General features: G+C 34.9%; 1 protein-coding gene across 1 annotated transcript in view; it reads right to left on the bottom strand.

Annotated features, from left to right (window-relative positions):
• LOC129227474 (acetylcholine receptor subunit alpha-like 1) overlaps positions 1–21,407 on the bottom strand; it is a 77,189-nt gene that overhangs the window by 14,908 nt on the left and 40,874 nt on the right. The window contains exons 2-5 of the mRNA XM_054862042.1: positions 19,370–19,414; positions 15,978–16,087; positions 14,498–14,678; positions 12,763–13,223 (exon numbers count right to left, since the gene is read on the bottom strand). Of these exons, the coding sequence (XP_054718017.1) occupies positions 12,763–13,223; positions 14,498–14,678; positions 15,978–16,087; positions 19,370–19,414 (797 nt within the window). The remainder of the gene's footprint in view (positions 1–12,762; positions 13,224–14,497; positions 14,679–15,977; positions 16,088–19,369; positions 19,415–21,407) is intronic.

The following is a 21,407-nucleotide window of genomic DNA, read 5'->3' as shown; positions in this document are numbered from 1 at the left end:
TCTCTTTTTATTGTTTGTTTGGTTTGAAAATGTAATCATTTTTTGTACCATTACCACTCAACTGTGTATTAAATTTCATTCAACTATGATGCTTCTTTCATGGCGTTGAAATTTTCACAAACAGGAGTGTATATTCTACTTTAAGTTGCAGGTACGGAACATTTAACCTATATATATATATACATATGTCCAATATTTTCAATTCAACATACTTCAACTGAACTAAGGACGAGAGATAGCACAAGGTTAAAATAATAACAATATTTATAAAAACTGGCTAAACACTTTGTTAAGGTTACATGCGCGTGTCAAGAAAAACAAGCAAGCCCTGACCGCCACAACTCCGGCAGTTTTATACATTGAAAACACACTGTTGCCACAAAAAATAAAGGTACTAGAAAATATTTAATTTGCATAAACAACATTAGTCAAGAAACAACAAATAATTCAACAAGAACACAGAACGTTGAGAATAATATTCTTTAAATGGAGTTCTCTAATTCCAGTTCTAATAAGGTTCCTAAATAAAGGAAATTATTTTTCTAACGAATCTTCTTAATGGTAGTTCATAACTAGGCTTGCCAGACGTCCTGACCGGGACAGTTCCGACCAGGTTACCTCACATCCCGGTAAAAGATAAATTTGATCATAGAAGACCGAGAATTGTCGAAAGGCAACTAACTGTAAAGGATTGTTTAAGATAATTGCATCGTCATTTGTAAGATTGGCATGTAAAATTAATATCGAATAAGTTTCTGAAGATTCTTACAACAAGATTCAAACCGAAAAAATGCTTCTAAAAAAAGTCCCCTCCCCCCAGGGGAAAGTCTAAATGTAAGTGCTGTAGAATATTTATTCCATATTCAAATCATTTCTTTTTAGTAAAGTAACATATAACGAGTAAGAAATAAAATATTTTCTTTTATGTGCTTTATCTAAAATTTTAAAAAACAACGAAGGATGTGTAGTACTTTGTTCTGGAAGTCCACAACTCGAGAAGAGGGGGTGGGGGAGCGGGGACAATCTGGCGTCCCGGTTGAATATTGCAAAAATCTGGTAATCCTATTCATAATACATATGACAACACAATAAAATTAGGGTGAACATTCTTTCCACATAATATAAAATTAAAAATTAAAGAAACTCCCGCCTGATTCGCAAATGTAGAACAAAGAGGAAAAGTTGAAAATCCTTTTAAAAGCCTTACTATTAAAAATCACTTACAAGAATTTATATTTGTTTACAAATAGAAACTGGCAACAGATAAAAATTTTAAATCATTGCTTTTAATTTCATTGTTGACCAGCAATGAATTCGGTTACAATCGCTTGAAAAAAAGCTTAGCCGTGTTAAAATCTGCTTAAAAAAGCATTATAATTCGAATTCTATATAACGTGGAAGTTATAAACACATTCCATCAGACGCAGAAAAAAAATTTCTTTATTTTGGTATTAATTTTTAATTTTGAAAAATATGTTTTCACTGCAAAAATCGCGGAAAACCTTTTAAAGGTTTTTAATTAATATCTTTGTTAATTAATGCTATCCGAAGACTCAACCTAGCTATTAACACTCTCGATCAACTCTCCTTTCGAAATATATATATATATATATATATATATATATATATATATATATATATATATATATATATATATATATATATATATATATATATATTTTTTTTTATTTTATTTATTTTTTTTTTTTTCAAAATCATCGGTCCATCCGTTTAGGCGCTAGAGTGCCACAGACAGATACACAGATACACAGTCAAACTTGCAACCCCCTTCCTTTGTGTGTTGGGGGTTAAAAAGAAGCCATCTAACTCTTGACTAATTAAATATTTTCTGTAAAAAAAAATCTCAACGAAGCATTTGTTGACGACACAAAATTGTGGCTTAATAGCTTATAAGTGAATTTTCCATTCATTCTATTGTTGTGTACCCGCCGGTTAAGTACATGTTAAAAATTCCTCTTCAAAAAAAATTCGTGAAAATGTCATCACTATCATCAAATCAGTTCATATTTACAACTATATGTAGTACAACGTTACATACGGGAAGATTGTATTGTTCAGTGGGAATATTATATGGTCTCTCTTTGGTCAGGAAATGAGGTAAAGAATGTTTCAAAACATCCAAAAAACGAAACAAGAATTGTTGTTCAACATTAAATTTTAAATTAAAAAGTACCTGCATAACATTTAATCAGGATAGATATTTTTTATGTAGATAACTTGAACAGAGGTCGGGACGAGTCGCTAATCTAACATGTAGAAGAACGTATGGAACAAATCTGATATACCCCCCTCTTGGCGACTTTTTCCTGTTGGCGCCAAAAAAGCGTCGCCAAGAAAACTATGTATGACGTCATATGTCATACATCGTTCTTAGCGATGCTTTTTTAGCGCCAACAGGAAAAATTCAAATTATATCATTAATTATTTAATGAAATTAATGCATTAATTTTTTTCCGTTGTTTCTCCGGGATACGAGCCCTCGGTCTCATAGTACTTTCGTAATGAGACCTCGGCTCACCGGCCCTGCCTCGGTCTCATTACGAAAGTACTATGAGACCTCGGGCTCGCCAGGACCTCGCTGCCGCTCGGTCCGTTATCCCTCCGCCTTTTAATATACATCACAGTCGCATATAAGTCACAGATCTCCTCCGTTCAGTATACAATAAAGTCACAGATTTTAGGTGAAATTAACACCATTTTTGTGCTACAAAAATGCCAACCAGACCAAAATACAAACTACCAGAAACACACTAAAAACACAATAATTCAAAATATGTTCACTTACCTTTTTTACTTTTCTTTTACTTCCTCACGTGAGGCAGTGCACATATGTTCCGCTCTTAGGGAAATTATCCCATTTTTTATTATCATTACTTTACAAAAATATTTAAATTATGTTTGTTTTGACAAAAAAAATTCCAAAAAAAAACAACCTTATTTTACTTGTATTTTGTACTCCACCCAATTAATTTCGCGAATTATTTCCAAAAACTTTACAAACATATCCTCATTTTTGTATTCACAATTTTTTTTGTATAAATAATAAGCTAAATAAAATTTAAAATCCCCTAATCTATTATATGTTGGTAGAGTACTTTTAACGTGTCTCCATGTGGATTCAATTGTGTTAGTGTGACATTTAGTTTCTGGATCTACAAAATTAAGTTTATGGTTGACTGTTAAATGCTCATACCCCTCCTCCCCCAATGTATCATATGCCCTCCAACAATCGGAGTGCACCGTCGTGCCTGGTAGTATCCACTGCTTAATTGCCAAAAATAGAGTTTCCCTACCCCTATCCCCAACAGCAACCAAAAAAGTTTTCCCCGAACCCCGTTCAACCCCCCCAAAAACCCATTGTCCCTCAACTGCATGTCCCCGATTATATTTTCTTTTCCCAAATTTAGATTCATCAACTTCAATAACTTTCCCAACCCCCCCCCCCCCTATTTGTTCGGATTTTAATTCAATGTAATTTAATATTTCTTCATTAATATAATTTCGCCAATCGGCTAAAGTTTGTGATAAAAAAAAATATTGACTTTCAATATCAGCAGTTTTGGTCCCAATTAAAATATCATATGTTATCAAAAAAATCTCCTCTATTTTCAACTTGCTAGAACTAAACCATGACCCACTCCTGATCGTTGCTTCTTTTCCACAAACAACACCCCCAATAACCTTTCTACAAAAAAAAATTAACCCATCTGAACATTTTTTAGTTTTTTTAATTTTCATAACAGAATTACATCTAGAACATAACATTTCATTCTTAAGTAAACCAATTTCCCTTAAAAATTCTAAAAAAACCTCTTTATTTTCAATTAGTTTAAATATAAAAAATCTATTTAGGACTCCGGTACGTCCAAACGTTGGACGACCTGACGAAAAAGAAAAAGAAGATTCATTCAAAAATTTCAATTGATACTTTTGGACAACATCACAAACCGAACTCATAATTAAAATAGAAAATTCAACTAAATTAACATTAAAAAACAACAAGAAAAAGAATACTCTAAAAGCGGAACATATGAGCACCTACCTCCTACCACACAGACACGTGCAAAAAGACAGACTTCGAGAAACTACTTTCCAGCGTTCAAGTTGCAAAACCAGGGTTGCCAAGTTATCGCCTTATTGGCGATTTTCGTATCGAGCGAAAAATTAAAATCTCGCCAAGAGGGGGGGCATATCAGAGGAGAGCCGAACGTATTAAATTCGTGAAAATTTCCGAATTTTCATGGATTTACGCATTTCGTGGTGTGCTGAGTCCATTTTGACCATTTTTGAAACTGTCTTTCTGCCTGTGTGTGTATGTGTGTGACGTGATTTTTTATTTTTATTTATTTATTTTTTTGTGGCCGCTCTAAAGCAAAACCTGCTACATGAAATCAAACAAATTTTGGTACACATATGCACTACCATCTAAAATTGGTGCCTAATTCCGCGAAGGGAGGAGGAACAATCAAACGTTTTCTAGGTTATACGTGCCTGTTATATCTCAGGAAGTATCCGGCAGAAACAAACAAAATTTGTTATATATATTGACTCCAAAGAATACAGGTATTGATTCAATTTTCATGCCAATCAATCGGGGGTTGAGCAATTGAATGTGTTTTTCTTACTACTTTTGACTACTATATCTCATAGAGTAATGAGCGGTACTATGGGACCGGCTGGCCGCAAGTATAGTGCCTAGAAAGAGTAGTGTGCCGATCGACGGGGAAAAAGTGAGGTCAAATCTGAGGAAAATCCAGGTGGCGCTGCACTCGAGGAGTACGTTATGCTTCTCAATCAGACTCGTTTTAAATCAGCGATTGCATGCTGATTTCGCAGTTTAAAAGCCCCGTTTTTCGGATTGAACTTATTTCTGCGCAAAAGACAAATTCTGTAATAAGTGCTAATTGTTACATGGGTGTTCGTTTATTTTTTGAAGCATATAAAATTTCCTTATGCTAATTTATCTTCACTGAAAATAGTAGACTAAAAGGGCCCATTCATTAAATACGTAAGGGTCCAGAGGGGGAGGGGGTTGGAAAAGCCTCTACGTACCCTTACTTGGGGGGAGGGTCAAAATCATTCTTACATAATATTTTCCAAGTCGGTATTTCACATTAGAAAATGCGCGGTCAAGTGATTTGGCAGAGATTATGTTCCATTTGCGTCTGGAAGGTAAGAAACGTGTTGGGATAAGATGTTTTTTTATTTGTTTTACAAAGAATTTATAGTATAAAATATAATAAAGGAGTCGTATTGCGTACGGCACGCTTTATTTGTAATTAATATTACATCAAAAAAAAAAAAAAAGTCGAAAAAACATTCAGTTTAGATTCTTTTCAGTAACTATTTCTTTACGCAAAAGGTTTAATTTAATAATGTGAATTTAATAACGATTCCAGTGATGTAACGATTCCAAGATTTGTTATTTTATCATTTTGAAAAACGAAATGGAATCTTACATAAGAATAGGGGGGGGGGGGTGAAAAATCTTACGTAACCTTACATGGGGGAGGGGGGTCAAAAATTGCCAAAATCATCCTTACGTAATTAATGAATGACCCCTAAGTATTTAATAACAGCGCATCTTTTATTTCTCTACTAATAATAAAGCTGAAAGTCTCATCTTTCAAAAAAGGTTTTCCTCGAGGAATCAAAACTTCCTCACCATTTATAATATGCTTATAATGCGTTTCAATAAAATGTTTTTCGAAATGCAGAGCACAAATTGAGCAATATTTATCAAAAACTTTATCTAACCTGGGAATTAACGAGTTCCACTTCTTTAGTTTTTCTTCATCTGCTGGAGCTTTAAAAAGCGAAACTTTTTCTTTGCATCTTTTGTACCCACTTTTGCACCCTGGCACGAAACAAGATGATTCTTCTAATGTTCAACTTTGATGCCTCCATTAAAAGCCTTAAACGCTGTTTCATGAAATATTCACGAAATAAAGGTAAAAAAGAGAAACGCGGAACTAAATTGTAACAAAATCCCGCGTCTACTTAATATAACAACGCGAAATTGAACGTGCACCTCGACCGCACTGCCCTCTAGCGGTTTTCATACATTTTGTCTTCAAGAATCGAAGGGGAAAAAGCGCCGATCGGCACACTATTCTTTCTAGGCACTATACCGCAAGCCTGCCACAGACAGAATTTCACAATTTCTTTGACGTCCCTTTTTTTTCATACACTAAAAAAATCCGAAACGTTACTGATTATATCTGTGGAACGTTTCGGGATTTCACACGTGTTTATCCACATTCTAAAAAAAATCAAGTATCTTTGTCGAAAAGTGTCCTCAATTTCTACAAGTTGCACGAATGCAGATTTCTCACAGTTGTGAAAAATATTTTTAGCTCCCAGATTAAAGATTAACTGAGACTATTTCATAATGTGCATCGCCTTTGCTTGATTACGGCTTGCCCAGATTGACTACGCTCCCAATGAGAGCGAATGAGTCTCTGGAGTGCACAGCTTTGGAAGATTTGCCGAAAAGTTGGATTGATGTTGCTTGTTACTTTTTCGTAATTCTGTCTTGACTGTTGCCACGATTTCAATGCGTTTGGAGTTTTCGTTGCAAAGCATGTAGGTGCCAAGCTTATTGATTAAACTGACCTAAATTTCTCTGAAGGTTCCAGAGACGTGACTGGCTTTAACAAAGGAAATTACTGATTTCTTCAGAAAGATTTCAGTATAATTTCAGGAAGGTGACTGAATTTTATCAGGTTATATTTCTGTTTTTTTTTTTTTTTTTTTTTTTTTTTTTTTTTTTTTTGCAAGATTAGCTACTTACAGAAATTGGGCACATCAACTGTCATTATTTTAAAGGAACGTTTCTGAATTGTTTGTACAGTGGATAGATAGTTCTGGAGTCGTTAAGATCTGAAAAGTGTTTTTTTTTTTTTTTCTGTTTCCGAAGAAAAGTTTAGTAACCTTGCATATTTGAATATGTCAGCCGAAGTTGTTATTAAGCATCAAATCCGAAAGCTCAGCGATTATCCTATTGCTTGCGAATATCTTAATCCTAAGTTTAGTTATAAATATTTTTCGGAAAGAGAGAGGGAAAAACAGTCGCTTTATTAGCCACGAAATATGTTTTAGTGAGTTTTATTTCCATATCTATCGTTTTATTTGTATTTGTATCTTTTTTTTTTTTTTTTTTTTTTTTGTCATTTGGCTTGTCATTTTTCTAGTTTATCGTGAAAACTGTAAGAAGAAAACGTGAAACTTATTAAGTAAACCTAACACATCAAACGTAAAAATTTTGTTGCTAAAAAATTAATAATAATAATAATAAAACATTGCTTAAATGGTTTAATATTGTGAAATGATAGAAGAATTTTTGAATTTTTCAGCACATGTTTGAACATGTTTTCACCATTTATTGAAAATACACAGGCTTGAAACAAATAAAAGACTTTGTCCCAGATGTAGAAACAAACTAAGTTGAACGCTGCACAGCAAGGGAAGCACGTTGAACCAATCTCCTCAACCGAACCATTGTTCTTTTCAAAACAAAAAAAAGCAGTTGATGTTACTACAAAAAGCAAATTTGTTTGTTGCTGATCTTTTGGAGTTTTCGGGAAAAATATATTTCCCCCAGATGATTTCAAATGTGAGGTTTTAAGATAAAAATGTGAGCTAATGATCGTAGGAGAAAACTGCTTATGAATTGAAAGCAGGGGAGAAAGATTTGGTTAGAGTTGGCTTGACGTTCAATGCTTTATGCAGTGGTGGTAAAAAAAATGCATCACCCGCGCCGCAAAGGAGAGAAATATCATGCCAACTCCTTTCTAATACTTAAAGAGAAAAAGAATTATTGTTTTAATGTCACAAAAGTTTTAATTTTGAAAATGATGAACATTATCTGGGTCCGGTGAGCTAGCGAATAGTGTCTTTGTTTACTAAGTCTACACTTTTAAATGATTGAAAGACACTATTACATTTCATTTGGGCAACGTATCTGAAATTAAATTTAAGTCTATACTTTTATCCAGCATTTGCAATCTTTGCTGTGGCAAGAGCTGGTAAGTGGGGATCATTTTTACTCATAGGTACAGTGGTGGTAAAAAAATTGCATCACCCGCGCCGCAAAGGAGAGGAATATCAACCCGACTGCATTCAACACACAGTCAAGCATCCCGCATCCCAGATGAATTTGGAATGTATTTCTGATCAGGGAGTTGGTGGACTTCACTTTATACAATTAACACTAAACGCTCAGGTGTATATTGGCATTTAGGAGGAGAAATTGCTTCCTACTATCCGGGATCACTTCACTTCAGTTCCAAACGTCATTTTCCAGGATGATTCTGCTCCGTGCCTTAGGACAAAACTGGTAAGTAACAATTTAAAAAACCTTTATCCTGCCATTAGACTTAAATTGACATGGGGTTAAGTCATTGTTTTTTTTTCTAAACTCACGCGCAGGTTCAGAAATGGAAAAATGAGCATGGGGTCAGCAGTTTGCCTAGCCCCGGAAACACACTCCCGATCTACATAAACAATTATCAGATTCCTGCTATTAAATGTTTATTTCATAAGCTTTGCAGAGTTTCACACACATTCATCGTTAATCGGTCGACCGAAATTTCGCACATAATCCCATAGTTGTGAAAATTCGAGTGTGATGCAATTTTTTTACCAGCACTGTAGTCAAATAGTTGGATTTCGAGCTCAAACGAAAACGTCGATGATTTTCTATATAAACAATTTTTCCCGTACTCCGGGAAAATTCTTAATTAACTCTTCTCTTACCTGTCAATTATTTAATATTATAATTAAAAATTATTTAAACATAAAATTTTGCAAAACAACTAAGAGTTCCTGGCAAAACTGGTTACGGAATTACTGGCAGATTTTGGGTAAGACATTACAACGACCAGCGCACGCAGAACTTTCTTGTAATTGGTCATAACAGTTACAGTTAACTTGTGTACATGTATCAAATTTGCAGGGTTTGAAATCATTCAATCGTCGAAATGCGTGGGCGTGGTGACCTAATCGATATGGCATAGGGCTTATGGCCTGAGAGTCCCGGATTCGACCCTGCCCGGATCAAAGATCGACCGTCTTTATTAATGGCGAATGGGGGACGTTCTATTTGCTCGTAGTCACAAAGTCCCCGAAATGAATCGGTATCTTTTGTGGTTGGTAAACAAGGAATTAACGGCTTTTAGTTTGGTTTTAAATTATCGGTGGTGCTATCTGAGTTAAATCGACTTCCACTTAAATTGGTCGATTAACGGAAGCGGTATCTTTCTGCCTCAAATTTAGTAGCATCGCTAATTGGGCTCGGGTATCCGAGTGGTGTCCCTCCCTGGGTCCGAGTGGTCCAAGAACAATAACAACAATATATTGCATCGCAATAAATCATTGAAAAAACTAATATAGAACTGTATAAATGTGCACTCTGCATAAAAAACTTAGAATACCGGAAAAAATATATAATCGTTTACCATTTAATTAAATGTAGGTTCGTTCCAGATTAATAAAAATAACGCTTCAATTTCATTTCACATGTAAAACCATTGCTGGCTGAAATCTTGCTGAAAAGCATGAATATTTGCAATGTGATATGTACGATTCTTTTCTACATTAACAATAACCATGCTTAAATAAAAGATCTGTTAAATGCAGAATTTTTTAAGTTTATGCATTAGTTTACGAAGAAACCAGTCTCAGTTTTCATAATTCATATTTAGACAATTTTATCTTTATTCCTTGCATGAAAGGCACAAGTAAAGTTTCGCAGGTACGTATTCATTATTTTACACTGTGATTTAAATAATTGTGCTTTCGAAAAATGCTTTTATCTATTGAATTGCAAGCAAAAGATACAAACTGCAGAAGCAAAAGATTAAATTTTTGATTGTATATTAAGTAATGTAAAAACGGGCAATTCCTTTGTAACAGACGTACCACTGTTCGCACCAAAACACCTCCAAAAGACTCCAAATATGTGAGATTCTTGTTTCATTGCGTAAACTAACAGACGTATCAGTGATCGCAAGAAACAATTTCCAAAGACTCCAAATCATTGAGAAAGAATAGATGGAGAGAGTGCAACCCTACTATCCTGATTCGGCAACAGTACCATGTGACTTGGGGAGCAATTTCGAGTTGACCGTAACCGCTGAAGAAGTTTTCATTAGCTGAAGCCATGCATGAAAACAACCTTTAACTGTAGAAGGGAAATATTCGATTTATAGTAATAGTGCAGTATTCTAGCATTGTAAACTGTGAGGAAAAAGCCACACCAGGAGGTCCAGTAACTTTTCTCTAGCATGTACGAATGTTTTTTACTTCTAAATAAAGAAAAAATAACATTTATATGCGTTCAACGAGTAGATATTCCACAGTTGCCTATAATTTTTAAATTTTTGTACTTATTTTACATATAAAAGTTATAAAACATCGTATATCTTGAGTGCAAACAACATTTTAGTTCCATAAAAACACTTTTTACTTAACTAGTAATTATTTTAACCGCTCTTAAGCATTTTGTGTACATTTGCTTTGTTGGCGAGAATCTTCTCGCCAAGCTCCTGTGAACAGCAAATGAGCAAGAATAAAGATTTGCTTTATGCTTCAATTTAAATACTAGTATGCCTGCGTATGAAATCATTTCAAAACACTGATTACAATACATATGAATCCATAAATTTTCAGTCAATAACAGAACACTTTAAACTATTTGTAAATGCCCGTCATTTCAAAGAATAAACATCAAAATACATGAAAATGCAATTACATTATATTTTAAAATCCGGAAAGAAGTGGGGAGAGGGAGTTTGAATGATTGGCCTGTATTTGTATCCGTTATTTATTCATTTATTTATTTATTATGCGGAAAGGAGTTGGAGCCAGAGTTGCTCTGATTTGTAGCCCCGATTTCATAATAAGTGCCGTCGCGTCGTCTGAATAATATTTAATGCCAAAAGAGCGATTGCGTGCCAAAACGCAACAACTTCCCAGCCAAACAAGTCTTCTGACCTGGGAAACATTTTGTCCCAAGCTTATTTCACTGAGACATTTGCTATTGCTCCCTCCATTAGTATTCCTTCTCAATGCTCCAAATATGTCTGATCCTTGTTTAAATGCATAAACAGTTGTCGCACAAAACACCTTGCAAAAACTGCGAATAAGTCAGATCATTGTTTCATTGCATAAACTTTATGAAAAAGGAACTCTACTTAACTGTAATGCAATTAAATTATAAAGATTTCCTGAAAAAAAGTTAAAAATACATTGGTGTGCTCAGTAATACACTGTAAAAAAATTCCGAAACGTTACTGATTATTTCCGTGGAACGTTTCGGGATTTCAGAGGTTTTCACCTATTGCCCGCAAAATGAAGTATCTTAGCAAAAATGTTTCCCGAATTGCTAAAAGATGCATGAAAGCAGACTTTGCACTGGTGTGAAAAATATTTTTGCTATCAGTTTTAAGATTGACTGAGCGTGTTTATTGAGTGTATCGTCTTTAGTTTGATTACGGCCCAGCCGGATTGACTAAGCTCCCAATGGAAGCAAATAAGTCGATTGGATAGCTGCACTTTTGCGAGGCAGGAATTGCAGGCAATGGATATGCTTGGTTCTTGCTTGCAGTTTTCGCGTAGCTTTGGCCATGGTTGCGCAAATACTTCTGGAGCTTTCTTGGTAAATCAGGAAGGTTCTAATCAATTACATTACACCTATTTAATTGTTCAAAAATATTCACGACTGGCTTTAACAGCAGAGATTTCCAATATTTCAGAAAGGTTACTGACTTTTATTGGAAAACGTTCCTGGTTTTTGAAAGATATGTTACTAGTTGAAATTGGACACATCAGCTACCTATTATTTTCCAGGAACGTTTCTGAATCGTTTTTACAGCGTAGACGTATCTGAAGAGATACTCCCGTATACGAGCCTGAAGTTTTTTTATTTTTTTTTTAATTGCTTTTGGAAATATTCTAAAGTTAATTGCACTATATTGAAGTAGAGTCCATATTCTTCAAAGTTCATACATTGAAACATGGAACTAATGTGTTTGGCGTCTTAGTAGGCTGAATTTTTTGGTAGGTTGAATTTATTGATGAGTTTATTAAAATGAAATTGACCGAATGCAAAATATTCGTTGTACACTCTAGGCACTTAGAGCCATAATTATTCAAGTGCACGTTACACTGCTCAAAACAATTAGGGGAGCACGGAGCAATCACACAAAAGTGAAGAAAACGTTGTGAGGCAGCCTTGCAAAGGCATAAAAGGGAATATACCTGATTATTAAGATGCGATGCAGCAAAAAAGAAGCAGAAAACATTTGACTAGGAACTTTACTCCTCTAGAACAGTGAAACGAACATGAAGTTATGTATCTCCAACATCGTCTGGTACAGTTCTTTGAGTTTGCCCCGATTCCAGTCCGCCGATAAACGTCAAGCCATGGAACCCGGTAAGTTAGTGTCGTGGCATTTTTCAATCGAAAAAAAAAAAAAAAGGAACGGTTGAATTTTACCGCTCAGTGAAAAAATGAGCTTCTATCAAATCGCGATTTCTGCATTTGTATCCTTTTTCTACTTTTCGACGACAGAAACGTTGATTTGCTTCCAAAGTTTACTTTTTATTCTCATGTTTTCTGAAAACATTGAGGCCTTATTGGAAGTTAGTTTCCGGAAAAACATTTTTCTCAATTTATTGAAACCATGTGTTTCTAATTTTTTTGAACAGTGTATATAAAATGAAAAATTTTCACATTACCTGAAATTCACGTTGAGTACTGCAATCGTGACAAACACGGAAAAGGACACCAGTATCATCGTGAAGAGCAGGTACTTTCCCAGCAGGGGCACTGTCAGGGATGTAGGTGGAATGATTTCGGACAGCAGTAGAAAGAACACTCCCAGGGACAGCACGATGGATATGGACAGGCTGACCTTTTCGCCCGAATGGGAGGGCAGGTAGAAGACTAACACTGACAAGAACGATATGAAGACGCAGGGGATGATGAGGTTGACGGTGTAGAAGAGGGTCTTCCTCCTCAAGGTGATGTTGAAGGTGATGTCGGGGTAAGGCTCCTCGCAACAGCTGTAGAATTTTTCAGTTCGAACTGCTGGAACCGCCATGATGTCCCACTCCACGCTAAGGTAGAATTCGCTTAGGTCAATTCCCATAGGGATCTTGTTAGAGTCAGCTGTCTGGTATTTGTGCTTGAGATCAACCTGAAATGTTTGAGCATAGAAGTATAGAATGGTTGTGCCACTAGTATTTCGGATCAGAACAACTATTATAATGAGGATGCAAGCTATCTACCTCATTAGTTACCTAGTTACTCAATAGTTAGCGCTGCTTTAACTGTATATAAGGTAAAAATGAGTTCATTGTTGCCATCTATTGAAAAACTAGATAACTAAAACGCCTATACCTAACTTTTCATACAGATTACGTCTATTACAAGAACGCAATGCCTGCACAGTGAGCTGGGTTTTACTGGTTGTATGTTTAGTAATTTTTTAATTAATTTGATTTAGTTACTGTAATTGATTGACTTCATGCGTCTCAAACATGTTATATAATCATGTAATAAAAAAATTTTTTCCAGATATTTAAAGTAAGTTAAGATCAATGATGCTTCGAAAAGTTAGTAAAAATTGCACTTCAAAATTTTAGAAAAATTTTATTTTGAGAAAAACAAAAGTTCTGTGAAAAAAATTTGAATACGGTAAAAAAATTTATGGATTTTTTTGTTCGTAAAATGTTTGAAAATGAAAAATTGTAAACAAACATAATGTATTACCACTAACTTTTCTTAATACGCACTCTCTGTAACAAGTGCTTTAATAACTAAAACTGCGGCTAAATTGACCTATTCAACTGTTAACCTCATCTTGATAGACGGGGCACTATCCAAATGATAGGTATAGGTACGCGGGGAACTTAGGTGTAGAGTAGTGTAATGCAAACAACAGGAGATTACAAAGAACCAACAATAAGTTTTCCACACTATTTCAAATGATTTTCGGAGACGGCATACAGGGTGTTTATTAAGCCTTACATTGATACACAAAATTTCACTTAAAAATATAATAAATAAAAACTACTTCAGATTTTAACGTTATTACTTTTCCATTTTTATCCTAGACTCAAAAAGTTTTGTACACAACGTCAACACGTGCGCACTTTTAGAAGATGCAGTTTTTTTTTTCTTTTCTTTTTCAAAAAGGGAGGGGGGTTCTATAAAAGAACCAAGTTTAACATTTTACATAGGAAGTTTTGAATCCTGTTCGGGGTCCCTATGATCGTGATCCCCCCCCCACACACACACACAATTGCGATGTTTGTGATGTGGTAAATCCGCTGTTTCTGACTGAACGAAATTGATGGACTCGTGAAATTTATCGAAGGAGAAACCATATGCCATATTACCGGCAACTCCATAATGTACGCACTCCCTCTAGATATAAATTGTGCTTCTTGTTTAAAATTAAATACATACTGTGTATCCATCGTATGTCCAGGAACCAAATTTCATGAAACAGGTTTGCTCGTCAAATGGGAAGTATTCCACGTCAATGCCGCAGGAGCTTTTGTAAATCGCTGGAGGCTTCCAAATGACTTGACCGTCAAAATGTAGAATTGCTTTAGTCATTATGGTTACTTCATAGTTTCCATCAGCGCTGAAAAGAAAAAAAAATTCGATATTAGCAGACGTCGATATGCAATATTCTAAAGTGTCAATCACTGTAAAAGCGATTCAGAAACGTTTCTGGAAAATAATAGGCAGCTGTTGTGCCCATTTTCAGCCAGTAATATATCTCGCAAAAACCAGGAAAGTTTTCCCCTTAAACTGAATAACCTACTTGAAATTATCCTGAAACCTTCACGTTTAGAGCCAGTCGTGCCTCTAGAATTCAAAGGAATCTGAGGTAGGAATAACATAACAGCTCCAGAAGCAGTATTAAGCCAGAATTGCACTTCTTGCAAGGCTCGGTAGTCCAAAGACTTATTCACTCTCCCTTGGGAGCTTAATCAGTCAGGACGAGCCGTAACTAAATGAAATTAAAGTCGATACACCTTATAAATACTCTCAGTTAATCTTTAAACTGGGATCTACAAATATTTTTTACAACAGAGAGGAGTCTGCGTTCCTGCAACTTGCAGCCATTCAGGAAACTTTTTGACAATGATACTTGATATTTCCAGGAAGTGGATGAAAACCATTAAAATCAGGAAACGTAACACGGAAGTATTCAGTAACGTGTCTGAAATTTTTTAGTGATTTTTAACATCCATTAGCAATATTAGTGAACATCGATATGCGTTATGTTACGCGTCGATTTTTAAAATTCTCAAATACTGACTTATAATGACTTACGATTTGCAACATGTTTGCGCGGGGATTGAGGTCTCAATAAACTACTTACTATTATTAGAGTGACTTTTGAAAAAAAGAAGTAACTTTTGGAGGAAAGAAGGGAGAGTTGGTCACATAGCAGCCGTCACTCTTGTTTACTGTACAATAACGAGATTGGCAATATGATTTAAAAGGCAAGTGCTTTCTAGGAAAGGGTTTAAACCAGATAATTCCTTTTGCTTTATCTTTTTTTCAATGAGTTTAATTTCACGGAACATTGCAAACAACTAATCAAGGTCTCTATGGCAGTTGTTTCAGAAAATGGAATAAATGAATGACAAGCAGAGAGCAGTTGGCGACACGAAAGCGTGTTAAGTAAATTAGGAAGAACAGAGGATCATCGAAGAAGCTCCACCACAAAGATTTTCCACTAGCAATTGCTGCTAACGCATCATTAATAAATTACACCCTCGATAAATAAGGTAAGAACATTTGAAATTCAAATTTAATAAAAGTAATTAGACAGCATTAAAGAAAAATCAGACAGTTTTTGAATAATTTTTAAAACTACTGATAGATGAAACGAGTTGGATTTTTTTGTGGATTAGAAACTGTTTCTTACTTATTGTAGAGCACTATATCTGGAAGCCAGATTTGCTCAGCAGGCACGTGAAGCTTCGAAACTCCTCCGTATTCCTCCGGCTCCCAGCGAAGTTTATAGTCGTTCCATTCCTGAAAAATACCAAATCATAACTAAGATTACTTCATAAACCAATTTTTAATTTTTTTAAATTATTTTATTTTTTAAAAACCTTTTTTAAATTAGTAGCATTTGAACATAGGATTCATTGACTATAGTGCTCATAGATAGTGCACTCAGCACTAACATATGAAGAAGGAGTAAAATGAAAAAATGCAACAAGGCAAAATACAAAAGGTAAACGATAAAAATGTAAAATATAACAGGTAAAAAATGAAGAGAAATTTAAAATGTAAAATTGAAAAATTGAAAAATTGTAAAAATATAAAATGCAAAAAGATAAAATGTTAAATTAAAAAATTGTAAAAACATAAAACGCTAAAGGATGAAATGTAAAATGTCAAATTGAAAAATTGTAAAAATATAAAATGCAAAGAAATAACATATAAAATATAAAATTTAAAATTGTAAAAATACAAAATGCAAAGGGATAAAATGTAGAAAAAAAAAATTTGAATTTTGACACCTTGAATTCAAATAATGTTTTTCGCAATCACGAGTGTGTGTATGTAGGCGTGTGTGTTTGTGTTTGGGGGGTATGTGTGTTTGTGTGTAGGGGGTATGTGTATGTATGTGTAGGCATGTGTGTTTGTGTCTGTGTGCAGGCATGAATGTGTGGGTAGTTGTGTGTATGTGTGTAGGTGTCTGTATGTATGCGTGTGTGTATGTGTTTGTGTATGTGTGTGTAGGTGTATGTGTGTGTAGTGTGCGTGTGTGTGTGTATGTGTGCGTGTGTGTGTAGTTGTGTGTGTATGTGTTTGTGTATGTGTGTATGTGTATGTGTGCGTAGTGTGCGTGTGTGTGTATGTGTGCGTGTGTGTGTGTAGTTGTGTATGTATGCGTGTGTGTGTAGGACATGGATGCAACCTGGAGACGGCTTTCGCTATAGGAGCAGCATCGTGAGGAGCCGGTCGACGGTGATGGTGCGGAGGGTGGCGGTGGGAAAATAAAATGATAGGACGCCAAAAACTGTCAAATGAAAGCAATAAGCAATTGTGATTGCTCAAAAAGTAAGAAACTAAGATGGTCAATCAGTCTTTGAGTCCTTGTAGACTTCCAGTACCTGCCTTATATGTGTTTTAACAAAGTATCTTAACTGAATATTATGTAGTTGGATCGGTACAATTTTTAGTTAAGTATTACAATTTAGAAACAAATTGCTAACTTGATTACATCAAGTCCTTTACAATAAAGTTCTTCTTTTCCATTATAAAATGATAGATACCAGGATTTCAAAGAAATGGTAAAGTTTTATAACATTCACGTGAACACAAAAAGTAATCGGAATGAGAAAGAGTAAGTAGCATCGAAATATAACAGAATTTTATTTTTCTTTTAAACAAGAGAAAAAATGTTTTAAAACTGGGCGTTAGAACGAGCAGCTATCGTTTAGATACTCAAATGGAAAGAATAAGCACTTGTAAAATATTATACGAGAAGCCATTTAAATTTCCCACATTTAAGAGCAGGTGATCTCTCTTTTGCAAGACTTTCAATCAACACTGCGATGTCGGATTAAATTTTGGAGTCATGGAGTTGGAGTCGGGAATCTCAGGTTTTAAAATGCCAAGATTTGAAGTTCAAGTCAGTCACTTTTCCGCCGTGTCTAGGGGCCATTAATTAATTACGTAAGGGCCCCGAGGGAGAGGGTGGTTGTAAAAATTTCAACATACCCTTACTTGGGGGGAGGGGGGTCCAAACCCATTCTTACGTAATATTTTTAAGTCGATATTTTACATTAGAAACCACGCAGTGAAGTGGTTTGGAGGATAAAAGACTTATTAGGATGAGCTATTTTTTATTTGTTTTACAAAGAATGAATGGTGTAAAATAAAATGAAAAAATCGCACTATGTATGGCATGTTTTATTTTTAATTAGTATCGCATCATATACAAAAAAAAAAAATTTCGAAAAAAACAGTTAGTCTAGATTTAAACTTTTTAGTTAATATTTCTTGATACAATGAGGTTTAAGTTAATTATAGTGTAATTAATAACGATTCCAGTGATACAAGATTCGTGGATTTTACTTATTTTATTATTTTCGAAAACGAAATGTAATCTTACGTAAGAATAGCACGGGGGGGGGGGTGAAAAATCTTATGCACCCTTACATGGGGGGAAAGGGGTCAAAAATTGCGAAAATCATCTTAACGTAATTAATGAATGGCCCCTACAACTCTGCTCGGGGTAAACAGTCAGAGTTACACGGATTTTTGGGAAAAGGAGCAGGAGTCAAAGGCTCTAAAATTTCAGAAGTTGAAGACGACGCAAGAGTCGGTTATTTTTTTCTTCCGACACCACTGCTATGCTTTTAAAGAAACTGCCACCGAGTTCAGTGATAAATAAATTTACATCATACAGTGTTGGTAAAAAAAAATTGCATCACCCTCGCATTTTCACAACAATGGGATTGTGTGAGAAGTTTTGGTCGACCGATTAACGATGAATGTAGGTGACATTCTGCAAAACTTCTAAAATAAACATTTAACAGCAGGAATCCGACAATTGTTTACGCAGATCGGGGCTGTTTCCGTGCCCAGGCAAACTGCTGATCCCATACTCATTTTTCTGTTTCTGTACCTGCGCGTGAGTTTAGAGAAAAAATATTACTCAACCCCATGTCAATTTAAGTCTAACGGCAAGATAAAAGTTTTTAAATTGTTGCTCACCAGTTTTGCCCTATGGCACGGAGCAGAATCATCCTGGAAAATGACGTTTGGAACTGAAGTAAAGTGATTCTGGATCGTAGGAAGCGATTTCTCCTCCAAAATGTCAATATACACCTGAGCGTTTACTGTTCCTTGCACGAAGTGAAGCCCACCAACTCCTTGATCAGAAATACAGCCCCAAATCATCTGGGATACGGGATGCTTGACTGTGTGTTGAATGCAGTCGGGATGATATTCCTCTCCTTTGCGGCGCGGGTGATGCAATATTTTTAACCACCACTGTACCTATGATTGAAAATAATCCCCACTTACCAGCTCTTGCCATTGCAAAGATTGCTAAGTAAATGCTGGATAAAAGTATAGACTTAAATTTAAATTTCAGAAACGCTACCCAAACGAAATGTAATAGTGTATTTCAATCATTTAAAACTGTAGACTTACTAAACAAAGCAAGTATTCGCTAGCTTACCGGACCCAGATAATGTAAATATTTTTCAAAATTAAAACTTTCGTGACACTAAAACAATAATTCTTTTTCTCTTTAAGTATTAGAAAGGGACAAATAGAAGTAAAAATGCTTACCTGTTCAACCCATACATTTGTAGTCATTATTTGATTCTTGATGTTCTGGGGGAAAAAAATTAGTATGAATATCATTTTTCTTATGTAACATATCATAAAAAACTATAGCAACAGCAGAAAGTAACATAAAGTTTGTTTAAATTAATTTTAACGTGACGCGCTAAAATGGTAAGTTTCATTAACAAAAAGAAAAAAAAATTTTTTTTTCTTTAGCATTTCGTATTGTTGTTTGGGATCTTTTAAAAACACATTACAGATCATGTATGTTTTTTGCAATGTATCAAAAAAATCATCACCCTGAGCCAATAGCGCAGACAAAACTTATCTTCTAATTGGTAATATTCGCTTAACAGTCCTTACACGCGTATAGAATACCATACCAGGATTGGCAACGTGGCTTAATACTATTACTTTTAAAGGATTATCCTTTCTTTGCTGTTCTCTTACACCAACTCGCAATAGTTTTTATTCTTTTAAATATTTCAAACTATATTATTTGAGTTTAATTTCCTTCCTAAAATAACTTCCTTCTTTTACTTAAGAAAAAATAAAAACAAATAAATAAATAAAATTCAGAAAAATAATTTACAACGTGGGTGCTAAAGTGTTCCTAGGACGTACTTGGCTAAAAATAGGAAAGTTTCTCGCTAAAAGTTTGTAACTTTCCTGAAATTTACCGGGAATGTTTCTGATAATTTAGAAAAGTTTCCCTGCTTAGAAAACTTAGATAAGTTCACAGTAATAACTTAGTGTTACGTTCTGGTTCGAAATGAATATACTTGCAAAACACAATGTGGACTGTATAAAAGTTAAATCAACACACTTTATTAGTCGGAGCCACTACTCCTAATTAACTTCTAATAATATATATGAAGCCACTACTTCAAAATAAACAACGCATGAAGCCACTACTTCATTAGATGCAAAAACACTTTTGCAAGAAGAAAAAAGAAAGAACACAACAATTATCAAAACTGTTGCCATAGAAAACAATTAAAAAATTAAACTTTTTACGAGGTAACATTTTTTGGAGGAAGTACCAAACATACCGCTCCCCTTGAAATCTCATTAGATTTCAACATATTTTTTTTTTAATGCAATAAATTTTTTTAGAAATAATAAATGGCAACAACTGAATTACAAACTACAACAAGAAAATTTAAATAAATAAATAGTTAAGTTGAAATTGGAAGTAAATAAACCTTATTTATGCCTCTTTTAAAATGTACGTATTTAGTATACACAGTCACTACTCGGACGCTTCCATCAGTTCCGGGAAAAAGTTCAACAATCCGACCAAGAGTCCACTCTAGTGGCGCGGCATTTTCTCTGTGAACTAGAACAATGTCCCCAACCTTCAAATTTGGCTGCTCCTTCCACCACTTGGAGCGAGGTTGAAGAGTATGAAGATAATCTCTTGACCAGTGGTTCCAGAAATCCAGGCGAAGTCTCTGAATGAGCTTCCATCTCTCAGAGAGAGAAGAAGCTCTAGATGAAGTACTTGGCTCAGGAAATTGGTGAATGGGACCCCCAACAAGAAAATGAGCTGGAGTCAGGGCACTGAGGTCAGATGGGTCGGATGATAATGCTGTAAGAGGTCTGGAGTTGAGGCAGGCCTCTATTTGAAGAAGGAGCGTGTAAAACTCCTCAAAGTTGAGAAGCGCAGAACCGGACACTTTCACTAGCAATTGTTTAGTACTTTTAATAGCAGCTTCCCACAGTCCTCCGAAATGAGGTGCATATGGAGGAATGAAAGACCATTCTATTCCTTTCATTGAACTGAAATCTTGCACTTCTGCTTCACGGCACAATTGGTATAACCTTTTAAGAACTCTTGAAGTTCCCTTGAAATTTGATCCATTATCTGATAATATTTTACTTGGACATCCTCTTCTGGATATAAATCTGCGCAATGTTGCTAGAAATGCAGCAGTCGATAATTCTGAGACAAGTTCTAGGTGTACTGCCTTGGTTGCTGAACAAATGAAAAGACAAATGTAAGACTTAAACTTGGTAACTGATCTTTTATGAGCACATT

The sequence above is a fragment of the Uloborus diversus genome, chromosome 8, assembly GCF_026930045.1.
Source record: "Uloborus diversus isolate 005 chromosome 8, Udiv.v.3.1, whole genome shotgun sequence".
Taxonomy (NCBI): domain Eukaryota; kingdom Metazoa; phylum Arthropoda; class Arachnida; order Araneae; family Uloboridae; genus Uloborus; species Uloborus diversus.
Note: the sequence above shows the minus strand (reverse complement) of the source record. Positions and strands in the feature narration are given on the sequence as shown.